The sequence below is a fragment of the Sturnus vulgaris genome, chromosome 1, assembly GCF_052056855.1.
Source record: "Sturnus vulgaris isolate bStuVul1 chromosome 1, bStuVul1.hap1, whole genome shotgun sequence".
Lineage (NCBI taxonomy): Eukaryota > Metazoa > Chordata > Aves > Passeriformes > Sturnidae > Sturnus > Sturnus vulgaris.
Window position 1 is genome coordinate 57,871,899 of NC_142243.1, and position 19,736 is coordinate 57,891,634.

At 42.6% G+C, this 19,736-nt stretch overlaps 1 protein-coding gene across 2 annotated transcripts in view; it reads right to left on the reverse strand.

Annotated features, from left to right (window-relative positions):
• The window catches only part of VOPP1 (VOPP1 WW domain binding protein), a 62,614-nt gene extending 52,900 nt beyond the window's left edge, over window positions 1-9,714 (reverse strand). Inside the window, exon 1 of one of the 2 annotated variants that reach the window (XM_014887655.2) lies at window positions 9,455-9,714. In XM_014887655.2, coding sequence (XP_014743141.1) covers window positions 9,455-9,505 — 51 coding nt within the window. In that variant the 5' untranslated portion in view covers window positions 9,506-9,714. Of the gene's footprint in view, window positions 1-1,870; window positions 1,895-9,454 lie in introns of those variants that run through there. The other variant, XM_088167480.1, reaches the window with a different exon arrangement.
• Window positions 9,715-19,736: the final 10,022 nt, after the last annotated feature.

A 19,736-nucleotide genomic window follows, 5' to 3' on the forward strand; every position in this document is an offset into this window, starting at 1 on the left:
CTAAGATCTATAGATCACCTGCAGATCCTGAAACACTTCTCTATCATCATGCTTTAAGTTCAGCACTAAGTTCAGCTGGTTGCATGGTGCTGACATTATGCTAAAGCCCTAAACTGCCTTAGGTTTTCCTCAGCATTATGCAACTTGTAGTATCTGGCTATTATTAGGCACTTATGCCTCCCCTGCTCCCTAGCTTCCCTAGAAATACAGGTCATCCTAAGAAATACACAGGCAAACCCAGCCTAAGTGTAGCACTATAATATATTTTATGCAGGGATGCATGCATACAAGTTTAGGAACAGAGACCACTATTGTTTCAGATACAGAAGAAAAAAATTAAGCAGTCTAATGTTATCTTACACTATGTCAAACTACAGGATAACCCAGTTCTGAAGACTTTTAACCCAATCTCATACGATATTAGCATTTCTGTACCACAGCCAGGAGATATGAATTGCTTTAGTCAAGAAGCAGTTCAGAACAGAGCTGGGGTTCCTGATGCAAAACCCCACTGCACATGGTGGGTCCCATCATGACAGCACTGCCTGATAGTTCAGGATCAGTAGGCATCCTCTGTACCATTGCTGCTCACAACATTGAAAATCATAATTATCATTACTGATATATGTTTGGGATAGGCAAGACCGCACTCAAGATAGGAGCATCTTACATCAGCCTGAAAAAGAAAAGCAGACTGTGAAAAAGTAGATTTAAAATTTCTTACCCACCCATCCTCTCCCCTTTTTTTTTAGGCTAGACAATTGTCTGATCGTTTGAAAGCAACATGTTCAGAGATCATGTGTCCTCTCCTTTGGACTATGAGTCTGCCAAACTTAATGGCACTTGAACAAATGAAGGTGAACTTTTATACCCATTACCCTTCCTGTAATAGGTTAAACCCCTGCCTCCAATTGCAGCAGGGAAATAAGGCCCTTAGCTGGGAACTCACACTGTAAGACAGCCAGCAGTAAATTCCTGGATCTCACTTACACTAGTATAGAGAGAATTATCTGTAGTGATGAGCAATTTATTTTTCCCTCTGAGGAGCAGAAATGAAAGAAAACACTTGCTTGACTCATTTTTCCCTGGGTTTTGCATCAAAAGCTGAAGCACTTACAGTTACCCACCAACCAGAGTGAGAAGTGCCTGCTTCCACATTTAACAATATCATGAGGAAAGCAGAAAATAATTCACTAAGTTAACAGGTTTTCTACTTTAGTGAAGCGATTTAACAAAATTGGGAGAAACAAAACACTGAGCAACACCTGAGCAACTCCCCAGGTACAGACCCTTACAGTGTCTGTTGTCATATCACCATGTCTAAATAGAGCTGCACAGTTGGAGATCAATCTCCTGTGCTGACACTAAAGGGACTGTGCCAAAACTAGCAAGGAGCATCTCCTGTCCAGAAAGGGAGAAACACAAACTCCAACTAGGGGACACAGAAGAATTTTGTTGGTCTACCTACAGTCATTAGACATGCATGCAGAATGACACAACTGTGCCAGCCAAAAAAACCCAAGTTAGCAGCAACTCAAAAGAAGCCCGTCTTTGCTACTACAGTCATTGATTTTATTTTTCTTTGCTAGTACATGTTCCCTGACAGAGCTCCTAATTTATTGACAATCAAACCCTCTGGATCACAGGCACACTACCTGCTTTTAATCCCATAGCAGCACAAGCCTGTCACTGTAACTACACTGCTGGCAAGACAAGCTAAGCAGAGTAGGTCTACCAAAAGCATCATGCTCCCTTGGGTGTTAGTGCCACTGACTGAGGCCCAAAAAGACGAACATGCACAACAAAACGCTCCTCTCACATCAAGTATAACACGTGCTGCCACCTTCCCACACGCTCACATTCCTCATACCAATTTCATTTCAAGGTTCTCCACTTCTTCATACTCCCAGTGAAGATCCAAACAGACTGGAATGCATGTAACTAGAAAGGCATAAGAAAACATTAAATACAATTACCTTAGAAGGACAAATCTTTAAAGGTATTAGCTACATTCCTGGAGTCCACAGCCCTCACATCTTATTCCAGCAGCACAAGACCTGGGAAGGAAGGATCCATTCTCAAAACTATTGCCAGCTCTTTAGCTGCCTGACGCCTATCAATGTCAGAGGTGGGAGACCAAGCCAGCTGGCAAAGCATCTTTCCTACTCCAGCTGAAAACAGTAAGCTGCTTATAGCGGACTCGTGTGCAGCCAGGACTGGAGTCTAGCTACAATCCCATCACCCTGCTTCATCTTCCTTTGCAAACAGACACTTTCCACCACCTTTGAACTTTGAAACTAAGGCCCAGACCACTTCACAGTCACTTTCAATGAAAGGACAAGGTTTTGGAGGTTTTTTTAAACCTCCAAAGAAGAGAGGTGGAGCGAAGGGTGCAGCAGAAGAGTGCTGTGGTTGCAGTTACCCTTGGCTGGACTCAATGACAATAGTCCTTCCCATGCTGCAACTGATGCTGGACCTTCCCCAAAAGTACAGTCTCCATCCATGACCCTCTCCTGCCTCACAGATAGGAAAGTTTGGGGAGACCATTAGCTCCTGGTTGAGCACTTCTGCTCTGAGAGATATTTGGCAGGTGATTTGGGAAAATGATAAGACTAACTTTTCCACAATAGTATCTAATGGCATCTCTCAGGCAAAGGTGGGGAAAAAAAAAAAAAAAATCAGACCCTGGTAGTTTCCCCTTCCAGAAAAGCACAGAAAATGTCTCTATGATTCCCTTCCATTCCTGTACAAATGCAGCATCATCTAGAGACACAGTTTAGTGGTGGATGCGGCTGTGTTAAGTTTACCATTAGACTCAATGACCTTAAAGGTCTTTTCCAAACAAAATGTTTTTATGATTCCCATTAGGAAATACCTGATGTATTGAAACAAGAAGTGTGCCACCAAAATGAGCAGTCCTCCTCCAAGCCATACATTCTCTCTCCTCCCTTGTAGCAAGTTTCATCGTGCACCATGGCACAAACCTCTGCTGAACCAATGGAAAACTATTCCCTCTGACTTTTTTTCCCAGACTCTTTTTTGTGACTTAGTCATTCACAGCATCAGTGGGTTGATATGATCCTTTCATGGTCCCAGGGTCACTAGAGCTGCAGGAGATGGCAAAACTAGGTATTAGAGACCACCCTTGCCAGCAACAACCCACACCTTCATTGCATGAGATATAGATAAGAAACCACTTCTTGCTAGCTCCTTTCCTTTAAAAAATCTACCAGACTGAAAGCTGAGTCATTGAGAAAGAAGAGATTTTTAGTTATGCTATTTAAAACACAGGTGTAGCTAACACCTATTTAACACAAAGTTGAAGACACACTTCTGAAGAAAGACGTTTTTAACTCAGCAGCGATAACTCTTCCATTTAATATGTGAGAAACACGTCAAGACACATTGGTCTCAAAAAGGAAAAAAAGAAAAAAGCATTCAACAAACCCAGGTTCTCCTCTTGTGTCTTTCTGAAATACCAGGCATGGCATTTCATCCCTTATCTTACTATTCTGATATCAGGAAAGTGATAATATCCACTATTTAAGACCTTAGCTTTCCCTTGTCTTGAAACTACTATTTAATGCCCAAGATCCCAGCCTGTGTCCCCAGACTTCAGACAAACTTAAGATTCATTTTCCAAAAAACACTATTCAAGCAAACAGGAAAAAACTTTTAGAAAGGCTTTGCCCCTTGCTAGTACAAAGAGTTTATATTTGCCATAACAAACTCTAACAGGATTTCAACAAAACGTTCAGCAAAACAAACTCAGCTGCATTGCTGAGGATACAAAGCAACAGTGTTGTCAAAAATTTGACACAAAAAGTAAAATATGCTAGCTTTATGTAATGTTTTTTCATATGGATTTTACTTTATATCGCAACAAATTTGAAGTAAATTGATACCCACCTTGCCCCAGCAAGAGATATTTAAAAATATTTTAAATATTTTTAATTTTAAATTCTGTAGCATAAGGTAAACATTAATCGGTTTCTGCCTGTAAAGTCAGCCTACAATGATGACCAGAGAAAGCTTCTATATGGGCATACTCATTGCAGTTTTTCTAAGCCTCTTCTTAGTGAAGAAAACCAAAATGAATTTGTATTGAATCAAAGAGTTTCAATTGACCCCTTTTTTAAACTGATTTTAGCTAAACCCATTTTAAAAGAACACTTGAACTCTAAGGGCTTGCTTTGGCCGAGTTTAACCTTCCAGCCACCTGCATTAGCTGAGTGGAAAGTACCAAGAGGAAAGAGAGTCAGACAACTTCCCTTTTGTGAAGAAAGCATAAAGGAAAGTGCTAAATATTTTAGACTGCCATAAGAAAATAAAAACAGTTTTTACAGATGCTTCTCCTAATTTAAACAAAAATAAACCAAACCAACCAAGCCCAAAAAAACACATTTGCACCTCTTCTTAGAGGATGCAAATGGCAGTCGGCCACCCATTCCCTACCCACAATCAACATGAATCTGTCTCCTCCTCAACAGGAGCAAAGTGAGAAAAGCGTGTGAGCTCAGTCCTCCCGTCTGGAAATCACAGCCATCTCGCTGCTGTCAAGAGGCAGAGAAGGCTTGCCAGCACCAGTTGGATCTCCAAACTATAAATTGTAAGAAAGCTCTTTCCTGCCTTCACTCAGCAATGCAATAGATCTTTGCAACCAGCTGCATGAGGGTAAGGGAAAAAAAATCCACTAGAAATTGTTTAAGCTGCTAAATTCATTATGTAACCAAAACTAAAAAGCAGGAGAGGGTTAGTGGACACATCTACACTAAAAAGTCTTTAGCAGAATTTTTGGGATAGATTTTTTTCCCCCTTATTCCCCCCAGCCCCCACTGAAAGATTAAGAGCTAAACCACCAATAGGGCAGCATCTGTATTCCTCAGAGAGGGACATCACAGAGACAACAACACTGGTGTGCATGCACATTTACACATTCAAGTGTACATACACTCTTACAGTTCTTTATATAAAGGAAAACCTGACCACTGATGGATAAAAAAAGTACCAGAAAATGGGGGGGGGGGGGGGAGGGACAGGAGGATGGAGTGGTCCTCATAATCCTCACGAATTCTTGAACTCCACCTCTGCCTACCACGATAAAAATATGTAGTTTTTTTCTTTAAGACTGGTAGGATTACTCATTTTAGCATTCTTGCTCCTACAAAGATTAAATAAAAACCAAACAATTAACGAAAAAACACAAACCTCTTCAGGAAGGACAGAAATATTTTGTTCTTCAGCTTTGATAAAATCTCTCTTGTTGAAGTCCAAAAATATTACAAAATAATACTAAATATTATAAACATATTATATAAAAATATTACAAAAATAATATAAAAAAAACTCAACACAGCAGTTAACCAACTGAGGAGCACCAGCCAACTTTGCTTTTACTTAAACAAATCTTGTATGACAGACTGTCGTGAGTATTTCAATTTTCTTTCAAGATAACACATTTTGCCATTCCTATGGCATGTCCATTTTCTTGTTCTTTTTTAAAAAGGCACTTGACTCTTGCCCAGTGTCTTTCATCTGAAAAATTAACAAGAGGACTATACTGATCACTTTTTTCAACCATCCAATCAGTCTATCAGCATCCACATTATAATTCTCAGCAATGAGAAATTCAGTGTGCAGAAATATCAACACTAGTACTTCCAGAAGTGAGATTCTCAATTTTTAGAGCCACATGGAAACCTTTGTAGAGGGATTCTCACAAACACCTCTCACCACCTACAGCAACTACTGCAGGCCTCGCTCAACTAAGAAGCTTAACCTAAATATTCAGACATTTGCATTAGCACTTAGATTCTCCTGGATACATCATAGGAGCCAATCAGAGGTTTAGGCATCTAAAATTAATTGACAGTTTTGAAAGTTGAGGCTATCCAGCACGGTTCTCTGCAGCAGTGACAATAAAACACCTTTATTACCACTGCAGCACAGACAGGGTCCTCTATCGGCCTGAAACAGCTCTGTTCAGCTTCCCCATCCTTGAGCTGAGCTTCAGCTACTGAGCTCTCCTCCATCCATCACTTCTACAGCTTGTGAGAGAGAAAACAAGCACTCAGTCTGAGAAGTAAGCCCCACAGAGACACTGGTGCCCTCATTCAGGCTGAAAATAAGCTTGTTTCATCAGGGGGGTGGAGTTTAGTTTTATTTTATTCTCCATTCCAAAGACATCACGATTCATTAAAGTCACATTTAAGCTCAGACAACCAAAGCCCTTGGGATCATTGATAAAAGAGAAGCAGAATATCTTGAGATATATGCCCCAAACAGTCATCACTTCAAGGACCTCTTCAAATCTTTCCATAAGAGCCAACTGAGACAAAATACAGTCCTGTTGACAGAACTACAAGCCAAGCTAGCAAGCAAGACTACTGGTTATTTGTGAGTGCAGAAATCACATACCTCAGTACTGTGGGTATACCAGACATCCAGGTGATATGGTGAAAAAGGACATTTCAAGCAACTGCAGTTAATAACACATTGCTATCTCCAAGTAGCCAAATTAATTTGAAAAAGACAGATAAAGATTTAACAGTCTTCATTTCTTCCTGCAATAATCAAAATTGCCTGTCAAATTGTCCGCCTCATTTTACCTTACTTGTTAAACTGTTCAACTGGAATTAAGTCATGAGCAAAACACATGGCATCTTTGGATTTTCTCCCCTAATAACAAGGTCTTCTCAGAGCAGAGCTTTCTGGGTCGTGGGGCTGGAGATTTTTCTTCCACCACGGTCTTTGTGGTTGCAGTAAAAAAGCCCTCGTCACACAAGAAAACTCAAAACCAAAACAAAAGAAAACAAAAACAAAAACAAAAAAAAACCTCTCCCACTGTCACAGTGCTCTGGGTGTTTCTGCAATTAGTGTATTTCAAGCTTGTCTAGAACAAGGACTGGCATTTTAGCATCAAGAGCCAACAATTCCTTATGTGTAAATCCTGCTTCGATGGTGATGCCTTTAGTCACCCTCATGGAACCATCAGCCAGCACAGGGAAGCTCCTTCCCCTGCCCCTCAGCCCCTCTTCTGCATCTTCTGCCTTTACATCAGGAACAGCAAACCATCACTTCCTCGTGGGAAATTGCCACTGACTAGGCTTCAGCCTGAAAGGCACAAACACACACACTCCCCACACCCAAACTCACACCCACCATGAACTTGATGTACACTTATTGTGAGGGAGCTCGTTCCTTTCACCAGTATAACCAGAAATAGTGGTTTTGCAATACATGAACATCTTACAACAAGTATTTTGAGCAATCTAACAAAGGAAAACTTGGTTAGAATCCGTAAACTACTGCATAGTGCTCTGACAGACTAAATGGGTTCCTCCACACAGTACCTGGGTAACAGTCAGAGCCCTTTGCAAAATGACCAATGAAAACCACATTTCTCAGTTCATGCTCTGTTCAATAGTAACTAAGATCATGTGGAAGATGCAAACAGATTTAAAACAATTGCAGCAATGTTATTTCAGATAATATCCAGTGCAGAACTTTGTATAGAAGTCAGCGGAAGTTTCATGTACCAAAAACCTTCAAAACAACCAGATGTCTCCGATTAAGTTATTTGAACCCCCAGCACTCTGTTTTTGGGCCTGTAGAATGCAGCCTAATTTACATAGCATCTCATTTTAATAGGCAACCTAAGAATTTCCAAGAGAGAAAAAAACAATCCACAAAAACAGATGGCAAAACAAACATTCTAGATTAAAAGAAAAAGGGGAGCGGGGGGGGGGAATCCCACAATTAAAACCAGTACAAAAGCTTAAATAACAGCAATACTGGCCAGATCCAATGAGGATTTATGCAAATTACTTTTTTCAGGCACGAATGATCTTTTTCAGCAGAATACACATTAAGAGAGCAGAGACATCTAATCAAAGAGATCCTGGAGGGGCGAAACCTTTCACAGTCTCAGATGAACACAATCCCTCAGGGAAATGCTGGTGTTTGTTTCATTTAATCGACATTTTGCTATTCCTGCTTTCTGAAGAGCTGCTTCGGAGTCGAGAGCAATTGAGGGCCAGGATCAGGGCCAGGTTTACAGCCGAGGTAAGGAGATGCAAATCAATTAACTTGTAAAGAGTTGCACTTATTTACATTAAGCGATGATTTTGATCCGAGTGTTTTAATAGGATGGTGCTGGATGGCATAGTGGGCAACACACCAGAAATCATTCATCTACGTAGGTGGCATAAACCTGTAGTAAACATCATTTTCATGAATTATATCCATTACCAAAAGCAGTAATTACACAGTCAGTACTTGGTTTTCACGTATGGGTTTTTTTAAAAAAATTCATTTTCTGTCTAAACTGCTCCATCACAGAGGCGACACAGCTCCTTCACCTCTCTGACACTTTCAGCAACACTGCCTCCGGGCTTTACTAACGTAGAGATGTGCCTAAGACAAGCCCACGGGTGTTTCCGAAGTCACCCCGGCACGCTGCCACCGCACGTGTCCCGGCGATGAGTCCAGCACGCTGGCAAAGCTGCCACCGGGAGCTGCACATGGCAGCGTGCCCGCACGGCTCCGTCCCAGCGGCGCTACTGCTGCCCCCCGGCCCGCCCCCAGCCCCACGGTTAAAGCACAGACCAAGAGACAGCTCGTCCCTAAAAAACACCTACCGATCCGCCCGCTGTCAAAGTGAGCCGCCTTCCCAGCACCCTGATCCAGTGTCATCCCAGCCCAGGGAAGGGAGGTTGAAACTAGACGATCTTTAAGGTGTCTTCCAATCCAAACTATTCTATGATTCTAGAACTGCGTGGCACAAATCCTCCCTCCAATTAAAGAAAGCTCCTAATTGACTGTTTGTTTTGTTTTTCTAAGTAAGAAAGCTGCGTTATCCAGGCTTTCCAGAAGTTTAACCACGCTGCTCGGTACCGCCACGGCTCCTCGTGAGCTAATGATGCCGCACCTCTACCTACCTCGCAATGGACGCTTTGCTCACGAAAGGCCACTTAAAATGAAAATAAGAGATGCACCTTCCGTTTAACCCTTACTGACAGGCGCAGGCTTTGCGCCCCTGGACAGTCTGCCAGTCTGCTGGGAATAGGCAGCTTCCGGCAGCTCGTGCCCCTGAGTACAGGTCCCGCGTTACTCTGCTCCATCACACCGCGGATAATCTTCCTCTGCTCCAGCAGTAAAGCCGCGCACATCGCGAACGCCCGTGCCCATCGCAGCCGCAGCTGCGCCGGGTCTCGCCCAGCTCGGCCCCGCAGCTCCCCCGCACTCCTGACCGCGCACTGCCTGTGGAGCCAAGCCCGTTCCGGCAAAGGCATTAACCCCAAAATAAATCACCTCCCGCGCACGCCGCCCGGCCGGGTGCGGGCTGCAGCTCCTCTCCGCCAGCCGCGCAGCTCCAGGTCGCGACCGATGGCGGACCCCGCGGGGTGAACCCAGGGCTGCCGCAGGGCAGCGCTCCCCCCACGGCCCACCTCACCTCCCACAGCAGCGAGAGCAGCAGCGCGACCCCAGGCTGGAAGCGCTTCATCTCTCCTCCTCCTCCTCCTTTTCCTCCTCCTCCTCCCGCGGCGGTGGCGGGCTCGCCCCTCCGCCTCAGGCGCTCACGGGCGCTGCCAGCCACGCCATCCCCGACGGCGGCGGAGCTCCGGGCGGCAGCCGCACGGCGGGGCTCACAGGCAGCCCGGGGAGGCGGCGGCGAGCAGCCCGCACCGGGGGCAGAGGGACGAGGCGGGGTAGAGCGGCGGCGGGGCGGGGAGGGAGGCGGGGAAGCTCTACAGTAGGGCGGGGACGGACTGACCCGCCGATCCCCTCAGCGGCAGCGTCGGCGGCCGGAGCCGAGCGAAGCAGGGCTGGGGAGAGGCGGAGGACAGCGGGTACCGGGGCGGACGGCACAAAGACGCCGGGCACCGGCGCCGCCGGGGGCGGGCAGAGGAGCGCCCCGGCCCCGCGCCGCTGCCCGGCCGGGAGGGGGCGGTGGCGGCGGGCGAGTGTCCCCGAGTTTGCCCCCCGCATCTCCCCCTGCCCCTGTCACCGCACCTGCCCCGGCCCGAGGGAACAGTAACGGGCTCCACCTTGGAGCCGCGCTATCCGTCACCACCACACCCCTTCCGCGGAAGGGTGATCTTCTGGAGTGAATCCAGACAAGGCCACAGAGATGCCTAGAGGGCTGGAGCATCTCTCCTACGAACACTAAAAGAGTTCTAGCTCTTCAGCCCGTAGAAGAGAAGGTTCTGGGGGCACTTTAAAGCAGCCTTCTAGCACCTAAAGGAGAGTTCTAAGAAAGATGAGGAAGGATTTTTTTACCTGTAGTGATAGACCAATGGGCGATGATTTGAAACTGAAAGAGTCGATTTAGGTTGGACATGGAATAAATTTTTTACTATGATTTTGGTGAGACACTGGAACCAGGTTGCTCAGGAAGTTGTGGATGCCCTATCCCAGGAAGGGTTCAAGGCTGGGTTGGTTGAGGCTTTGAGTAACCTGGTCTTGTGGAAGGTGTCCCTGCCCATGAAATGATCTTTGAGAGTCCTTTCCAACTCAAATAGTTCTGTGGTTCTGTGATTCTATAAGATGTTCCCTCTGCCAGCCTGGTGGGTGGCAACAGGAGCTGTGTGTCTAGGCTTAGCCCCCCTTGCCCATGCGGTAACCTTTGGCATTTCGGAGAAGAGGTCTGATCCTTAATTTCCTTATTACCAAGCATGCTTGGTAATAGCCCTGGGACATCTACCTGTAAAGGTCTCATGATAAACCCTAAACTGGAGTGGAGGTACTCTCTGACTCTGGTGCTGATCTCTCCAGCTCAGGTGGCTGGTATAGTTATGCCTTAGGTGTTTCCTTCACCATGACCATCTTGTCCTGATGCTTTGAGCCTCCTTTTCCAAGCCTGTTGCACCCTTACCACAGCTGGACACTGTATGCAGCTGGAGGGAGGCACAGCTCTTCTCTGAGTTAAGGAGGGTTAGAGGTCTCTTGCTTTGTAGGTAAGTTAGCAACTTATTCCTCAGGGCAAAATCAAAATAGATAAGGGGGAGAACTGCCCCATTTCCCTCTGAATGACAGACCTTTCCCAGTAGCATTTCTGAAGGAGATACACCTCCCACTGTCCTTTTGTGGGGTACCTATTAAAAAACTACTAGCACATCCTCACAACTCACAGCTCCTTCATTCACCACTTCCTGTCGTCATAGTATTCAAGCAGGAAACTTGCCATCTCCTGATGCCACCTTGCAGCAAAACATCATCAGGTGATTATTTTTTCCATATGGTGAACTTTGGGTGAGTTTACAAGTGTCTTCCAGCTGGCACCATTAATCATACGTGCTGTCAGGCCTGGGTCATATGCTTTAAGTAAGAAGTAACTGTATACAGGTTCCCGCACACTGTATGACATTGCATACTCAGAGGCAGCCTGCACAGGTCCTTCTTGAGGGCCACTCATTTTGATACTTATTTTTGTCTCTGTTTGATGCCAACCAATCTGAAGCTGTGAGATGACTTTTTCAGATGAACGCTTACATCTCTAGTTGAATTTGCTAGAAGGTGCCTAAGGAAATGTCATGGCCATCGCTTTGTCCAACAGTGAAGTCTGAAAAAGGCAATTATACAGACTGGTGTCTTTGTATTCTGAGTTGCAAAGTTGCACTTTCTTACATCTGGCATATTGAGAAAGACACATTCTACAGTATTCTGTAGAATTCTACACTGATACTAAGAGGGATCAGCTAATATTGTCTCAACATAACAATTCAAAGTCAGGCATTACTTCAAAAAGACTCCGATTTATAGAAGTTTGAAAAGGATGGTTTTCAGAGCTCTGTCCTGATGTATGGCTAACCCTAAACACCCTTCCCATTCCTAATTTCTGTATTGCATGACCTAGGAGACAGCATTTGGGAGATACAATGATTCTTCAAAGAGAAGATGAAGAAGACCATAGAAGATGTTTAGGGACATCAAATGAATCTGAATGTCGGTGCTCTGTGCTGCTGCTCTGTTTCCCAACAAGGGTGCTCTTACAGCCCAGAGACAGGCAGAAATCCTGACAGCACAAATTCTGGGGGAACTGAGAAAGTACAAAGGCATACATAAAAGTTAGGAAAGAAGTCTGGAGTCTTGCAGCCTAAGACACTAGCACCTTTGAAGGCTGACCCTGCCAAAACTTTCAGCTGATGGCTCACTATTAAATGCACCTGGGCAAGAGCAAGCTCTAAAATCGTTTCAGTTAATTAACACATATATCACTACTGACTTTAGCTTGAGAACTAATAAAGTGTTAGAGTTTTTTTCTTAAAAAGAGATTTCAGCTAAAACAAGAAAGGCTAAAATAGTTGACAGTTTTTTAATTAATAGACAGATTAGCAAGAGTGAGATTGAAGCAGCAGTGGGCTGGAGGAAGAGGAAGCTGCCCAGTGTGGTTCCCAGTGCATAGTTTATTATCCAGCCTAGATAAGGGTATGGATATCCCATGCTATAACATTCTTTCTAGGCCGACATAAGGTGAAAAAGAATAAACATCTCCTGACCTAGGAATAAACAGTTTCATATTCTGTTTCAATCATAACTTAGCTCCCCTAAGTGATGTCTTCTTTCATTTCCACCTAGCTTCAAGAAACCACCCCCAGGGAAAGCCCATTAGCTTTAATGGAGTTCAAATACAAATGAACTTGGCTCAGCATGTGGCATTTTCTCAGCAAAAGTGTGAGTTGCAGCAGAACCCCTTAGAGCTTGCCTAGGTGAGAAATGAACACTTTCCCTCCACAGTGCTGCAGCTTGATGGTGAGGCAGCTTGACACAACAGTGAAACAAGATAAGGCTTTTGTGGGAGGCAAGGTCCCTAGCTAAAAAAAACAGCCTCTTCCTTCACATCCTGATTCTAGTCTCTCTTCAGTTACCGTGTTCAAAAAGCTTAAAACGCCAGAGTTTCTAGAATCTGTGTATAGAAATAAATACAGTTTAAAATAAAATAAAATCGTTTCAGGAGCACTAACAGTAACAAAGCTTTATTTTATCTGATTGAGGCTTGTACTGCAGATGAAATATTCATAATATGCTGTTTCTCTGTGGAATCTTAGGTGTTCTTCAATAATATTGCCATAATTCTCTCAGCAGAGGTTGCCAATATTAGTGTATTTCTTTTACTCAGCTACCTCTCTTTCCTGTAATATAAAAGCATGATCATTTTTGAGACTGCCACTCCTTTGTCAATTTTTCTTTTTCAAACTGAGTAACAGGTATAAAAATTCCTAGGGGGGCACTCACTGTGCATAGAGATGCATGTATTTTGCAGACCTTATTTATTTTGAACACCTGAATATTTTTAAATAAATAAAAAGTAAACTGGTTGCATTGAATGCTTTCTTGTTTATATTGAAACAGTTGTGTTGTTTCTAATACTATTAAGAAATATTCAATTCCACAAGGGCTGTGTGTGAAGTAGGTAACCACTTTATTATGAACAAATAATTTATTTTCATTTGGTTCCTTGCATGAACTGTAAATAATTATGTACCTCTACAATTTTGTATTTAAAATATTTCACTACCTTCTTAAACAGGTGATATTAAAAATTAGCCAAATCCTTAATTGTTTTTCAAACTCTCTATTTTAAGTGTAGGATCATCTCAAACGTATTTTGAGGATTTGGAGTTTTTTTATAATTATGTTAATGGCAATAGCTTTTATGAGTAAGTTAAATAAAGCCCTTTAAAAGTGCATAAAATATTCAGTAAATGTCTAAAGCCTTCAAAAATCCTCACTGGTATCTGTTGAGGACCTACACTAGCATTATGCATTTTAAAAAAGGTAGGAAAAATATTCATGAGTGCAGCAATAGCCAGCCAAGACAAACACAACGTTATATTTCTGCAGCTTCCATATCTTGTTCAAAGCAATTTGTTTATCCAGGATATGTTTAAAGGGGAAAAAAAAACCCACTATTTTTTCTAACTATCTAGCAGCTTACATAAAGGTGTAGTCTCTCAGAATAATAGTTAAATTATAGTCCAACATCCCAGAATAAAGGCTAATTTTTTTTATCACTTGCACCAGTAAGCAATCACTGTGATTGACTATAAATGAAACTTTAAAGGGAATATGCCTCAGGACTTATTGAAGTTTCAACAACCTACTCCAAAAATTCAGTAGCATATTGATACCAGTACCTCTGTCTTCAATAATTATATTTCCGTAAGAGTCTGTGGAGGTTTAGAGAGATGATCCAGAGGTAGTAGCCCTCTTTCCAATGCTAATGTAAGAGTTTATACCTCCTACATCTTATTTTTTGTGTGGAAGGATATTACTGAGCTATGTGGTACTGATTTTAAAAAAATGTGCCAGATTCATATTTTAGTATTCTAATACATCCATTGATCTTCATTAATATCTGAAAACTGCATGAAGAAGTCACTTTTCCATAACTAATGACATTAAGTACACCTCACTGAACTGAAACAGAATGACTGCTTACTGGATTATACCTTAAGACCTCCAAATAAAATTCCACGGTAGCCATGGTCACTACTACACTGGAAGTCTGTGTCCACTTGAAAGAAAATATAACATATTTAACAGATATGCTAAGAAAGGAAGGGTAGGGTGGTTCTTTATAAGCTGTTCTACCTGGGCTCCCAAAGAACAGCCCCACTGTCACACAATATGACTTTCAGGCTTTCTTGATGGAGTCGGATATTTGTCCAGCATATGAAACAAATAATTCTATAGCAAACAGTATTTTGAGAAGCAGCAACTACAAAATAAGCATTAGTATTCTGAAGGGCAAAGCTTATTGATTAAACATACTACCCAATTCAACCTGAATAGCTGTGTCAATCAGATCAAATGCCGTTTTGTTCCATTTTCTCAATAAAGAATGAAGTTTTATCCCCTCAGCAAAGATATTAATGTTTTGTGTTAGAGAACTCAGGAGCTGAGAGGGATTATGTTTTTCCTAGAAGATGAATCATTTGTAAATGCAAACTCTTTGTTTGCAGTCCACAGTGAAATGGCAAACGTGCTTGGTGGAAGGATTAAGGAAGGTTAAGTTCATTCAGAGTAACGTTACAGCACCAAAGCTCGTCACCAATGAAACATTTAGACTTTGAATTCCTGTTTGGGCTCCTGTTACTGATTTCAGTGAAGAGTTGGAAGTCTAAACACATGCTGGTGAATCTAGGTGTAGCGTGCACTGCCTCAGACCTGAGCATGGTGAGTACAAAACACTGTCAAATTAGAGCAGTAACTTCCCAACCTGCCTATAGATGGTTTGTAACGAGACTGAAGAAAAATATCTTCTGGGCGGGTGAGAAGGACAGTGCTGAATTGCACATATAGGAGACATGGAGATCAGATGAAGAAACCTGTCTTTGGCCAGGCAGAATCAGAGACAGAAAACAAGTATGATTTTGTCAGGAGGAGGAATACACGGCACAACAGAGGACAGTGAACATAAGCAGGGTGGAGCGCAAGGGTGGAAATGGACTGAGGAAGAGATTCCTAGTGGTGATATGCATACCACTGATGGTCTCCAAGCCATAGGGGAGTAGTGGTGTGGGGCAGATAAATGCAGTTTGTGTCCTCCCTTGGGAATGTGAGAGTCTGTTCTGGAGGCAGAGTAAGGGAAGAGGAGGTAGTGCTTCTCCCATTATGGCCAAGGACAGAACCAAGAGCTCCTGCCTGCCATCACTGAGGTGGAGTAGGTCAGATGTAATTTATATGTAAATATGTAATATACCAAGCTGCTTTTTGTTCCAGAGTCCTTATCAGGCTGCATAGTCAACTGCAAATGGAAAAAGGGATGGTCTGGCTGAATGTCTATGTGTCCCCATCAGTGTTTGCTTGCCTCCTGCATTGCTCACCACTAATTTCTTCTGCAGAGAAGCCACTTGACTTTAAAATATGGTTATTCTCCCCAAGTGTTAAAATAAAAGGGATGAGGAGAGGAAAGAGGTGTTGGCAGAGACTAAGAACAAGCACTGATCACTGCCAGGAGTATGTTGTGCATCTGGACACTGTTAGTGAGCTCTCTTAGCACTCTGGAGAAAATGCCTGGGAAATGCAATTCCAAGAACATGGTCGCTTAATGGAAATGTAAAGCCATCCCCTGTGGCCTGTGAGGACAAGCCCCCTGGAATGAGATAGTCTGAAGCATTTTATTTTTGCTTTGTCTTATCTTCCTGTCTGTGCGACAAGGAACCTCTTAACTCTTACAGCATCCCCCTAGCTAGAAAATTAAAAGCTCTACCAGGTCATTGGTTATAGTCCAGAATAATGAAACCTCAGCAATCCAGTTTTTCTCATACCAGTGTAAATTAGGATTAATTTCACTAAGTCAATGAGACAACTATAAAACCAGTGCAAGCGAAGAATCAGGTTTTAGATTTCAGCTTTAAGTCAAACAAAAAGATTAAGTTGCCTAATAAGGCAACTTTTTAAAATAGTAACCATTTCCTGTTGGATTTTTTCCCCTTCAGCATGAATTTATCTCTAGCATTTCTTCACTGCTAGAGCCTGGATATTTCAATGTGAAAAATAGAATCCCATTAAATAAAGATGGAAAAATGCATCAATGGTCTAGGAATTACAGGCAACGGGTTTATTAACTAACATCTCCCAAGCAATCTCAATTTTCTCATATTGTAATGAGATAGCAAGAGGATTAAGCTGTTGCTGTACTGAAAAAAAAAATCAACACTGAATATATTCTAGAAATCACAAGGGATAAAATACAATTGATGTCAGAATGACAAGAAATCCTAACAATACTAATAGGGCATCTGACCTGTAAAACAAATAGTTTTCTATGTGGAAAATACAAGAGCTGTTAAAAGAACTGTGCAATGATGTTGTTCACTTAGTCTGTTGTAGCAACCTTAGAGACCCTCATGAGGGCCATTAGTAAAAGAAAGATTATTTAACCTTTCATCAACCTTCTTAGAGAAGTCTCCATCTACAGTCTCTCACACACACACACACACACACACACACACACACACACACACACACACACACTTACCATGGCTAGGCAGGAAATATTTGAATTACTGGTACCCCTAGTGCCATCTCCATCCCCCTATTCTCCCATGTTTTACTACTGCTAATTCACTACCACAGTTACATACAAAACCAAAAGAGGGGATCAAGCATATCTCCTGTCTTCCTGAAAATTCCTCAGGGACTAAAACAGAAAACAGAAACTTGCTGGTGGTAGATGAGTAACCTTTCCTTCTCACTTCAGTGATAATCTGCAAGCGTGCCCATGGGGTGACCCTAAGCCCTTCAATAATAAAAATCTAACTACCAACTAAAGTTGTAAAACAGTCTTGATGGCATAGCTTAAATAAAAATTTAGAGCAGACAGATCTGCAAAGCTGGCTGACATAGACAGCATGAGGTATAGCAGAGTCATGACTCATGCTCTTTAAACTCTGTACAGGGTTGTCCACCATATGCTCATGTAAGGTAATAAACTGACAGGCAAAGAAATTTTCAGGAGAGACGATGAGTCAAGGAGGGCAAATGTGGAATACAGGAGGTTGAATGTAGGCTTTGTCCCTTGGGCAGGGTTTTCAAACGCTTGTCTCAGAGTTAAGTTTCATAGTGCTAAATCATTCAAGCACAAAATGCAGTACTGATATGAGTGCTGGCATCTGAATGGGTCTCACTGTCTAAATGGATCCTGAGAGGCTGTGGATAAGAAGCTTTGAGTTTGCTGAAATATGAGCCGTGAGGTGATTTCTATGTCGAGGGTGAAGAAAGATACAATAGATAGATTCAATAGGTGTAAGATCTCTTCAGAGGAAATGCTAGATAGTAGGATTTTTTCACCCTTAAAAGGAATAAATAACTGCAACCTGTCTGCCATACCTTCTTCTGGAAACTTGAGGACCAGAGCCAAGAATTCCTCCCGGGCAAAAGTGCAAAAGGGAGAGTGTGTGCAGGCACTGAACCTTGTAAGGCCCTGCATGAGGAAACCGCCTTGGTTTTCTTAAAGTGTGCCTACTGCTTATCACATAAATCAAGATAATTCCTTCAGCTGAGGAACACCAACTCACTAACTCAAGATGCACTCTGGCAGTCTGGTTCACTTTGTAAATCTAAATGTAAGGACTTAGTAATAGTAAAGTCTGTTGAAGTCAGTGATTTATTTTTTCCTTGGCCTTAACAAGCTGCTAGTGCTATTCAGCACGGACAAACATCTCACCCCTACCTAAACTCCACTACAGCATTTATTATCTCAGACACTCCTTTCTGACTGTTCTGAACCACTGCAGTGTGCTCTGCATTGTTAAATAACTTTCAAGCTGTTCTATTTTCACCTATGTTAGATTTTTCAGCTGCACAACTTGCCTTGTGTTAGCACACATTTGCCTGATTCTCAGTCCATTTCAAGTCCCCTCATCAAAATCTGTATTTGTGCTCCCATGCCCATCTCTTGTAATGCCTCCCCTTCCAGCTAGCCCAGCTTGAGAAACCCCTCTATGAGCATGCTTCAGGTCGTCTTTATGTTTTATGTCTTTATAATTCTTTATAATACTTAAGAAGAGGAAATTTGTGTTAATCTCTAGAAACCAAGCTCTTTCTGGAGCATAGCGGACAGAACGTGGTGGAGGTAAATAGCACTGCTAGGATAGGGGGATGAAAACAAAATGGTCTTTCCAAAAAGCCAGGGAAAGCTGATAATCTTACCAAGCACTGTGTAGCAACCACTCTTACACCCTGCTGGATGGTAAGAGGGACGAGTATCTCATTAGTGCTTGTCTCTAATAGTAAGAACTAAATGGCATTCACATAGAGATATCCCAGGAGCATAAATTTGTGGGACACATGAGGCAGAAGCCCATGATACATATATAATGCATGGAGAAGCAAAAACTTTCTTCTGCAGCCACACAGAAATGGTACAAACACAAGATCGGTTCCTCCAAAAGAAAAAGCAAGAAAAACTATTTCCCTGTTCATTGTCACAAGCCTTTTTATCCTCACTTACCCCATGCTTTTCTCCCTACTCTCTTTTCACAAGAGCAGCTGACCATACACAAGGAAGGAAGAAAACAACAGATCTGAAGTGTCCCAATATACCTTTAAGATGACATCTATAATGCAGCCATAGCCCTGAAAATAAGAAAACCGTCCCACAAACAATGCAAAAAACATCTCGAGGTGCATTTTTGAGCAACAGATTGAATTCTTAGTAACAAACAGCAAAGTATGCAAAAGAGCAGAAAATAAGTTTAAAACAACAGCAGTTTACACATTGATCCAAAAGTGAGTCTCTTTGGGCTGCAGCTGTGTTAAAAATTGGCTTGATAAGAGAGAGTTATGGTCTGATACAGAGTTATGGGGAATTGCTCCCACATACCAGAGAAGTGTTGGTATTCTGCAGCTCAGCATAGCAATCACTGCACACCCATCCATTAGATATTGGAGTGACAGACAGCTGGATATCAACAAGCCAAAGAGCAATGCAGCTTTTACCAGAGGAGCCAACCACTCAGCTTACCATGCACACAGCAGAGCCATACACAGCATCAAATGGCAATGTCAACATCAATTATTTACTAATTATTATCTATGCATTATTGTTAATAGGCCTGGCTTTGACATTTGCAAGGATTCTGCCTGCAAAGAGTGATGCAGTTCCCAGGGTGAAGTGCTTCTGGGCTCCATCAGGATGAATATCCATTATCCTCTTGTCCCTTTTTAGTAGTGATGAGAGGTATTTACAGGAACAATAGGACTGACAGGAGACAATTTCCTTCTTA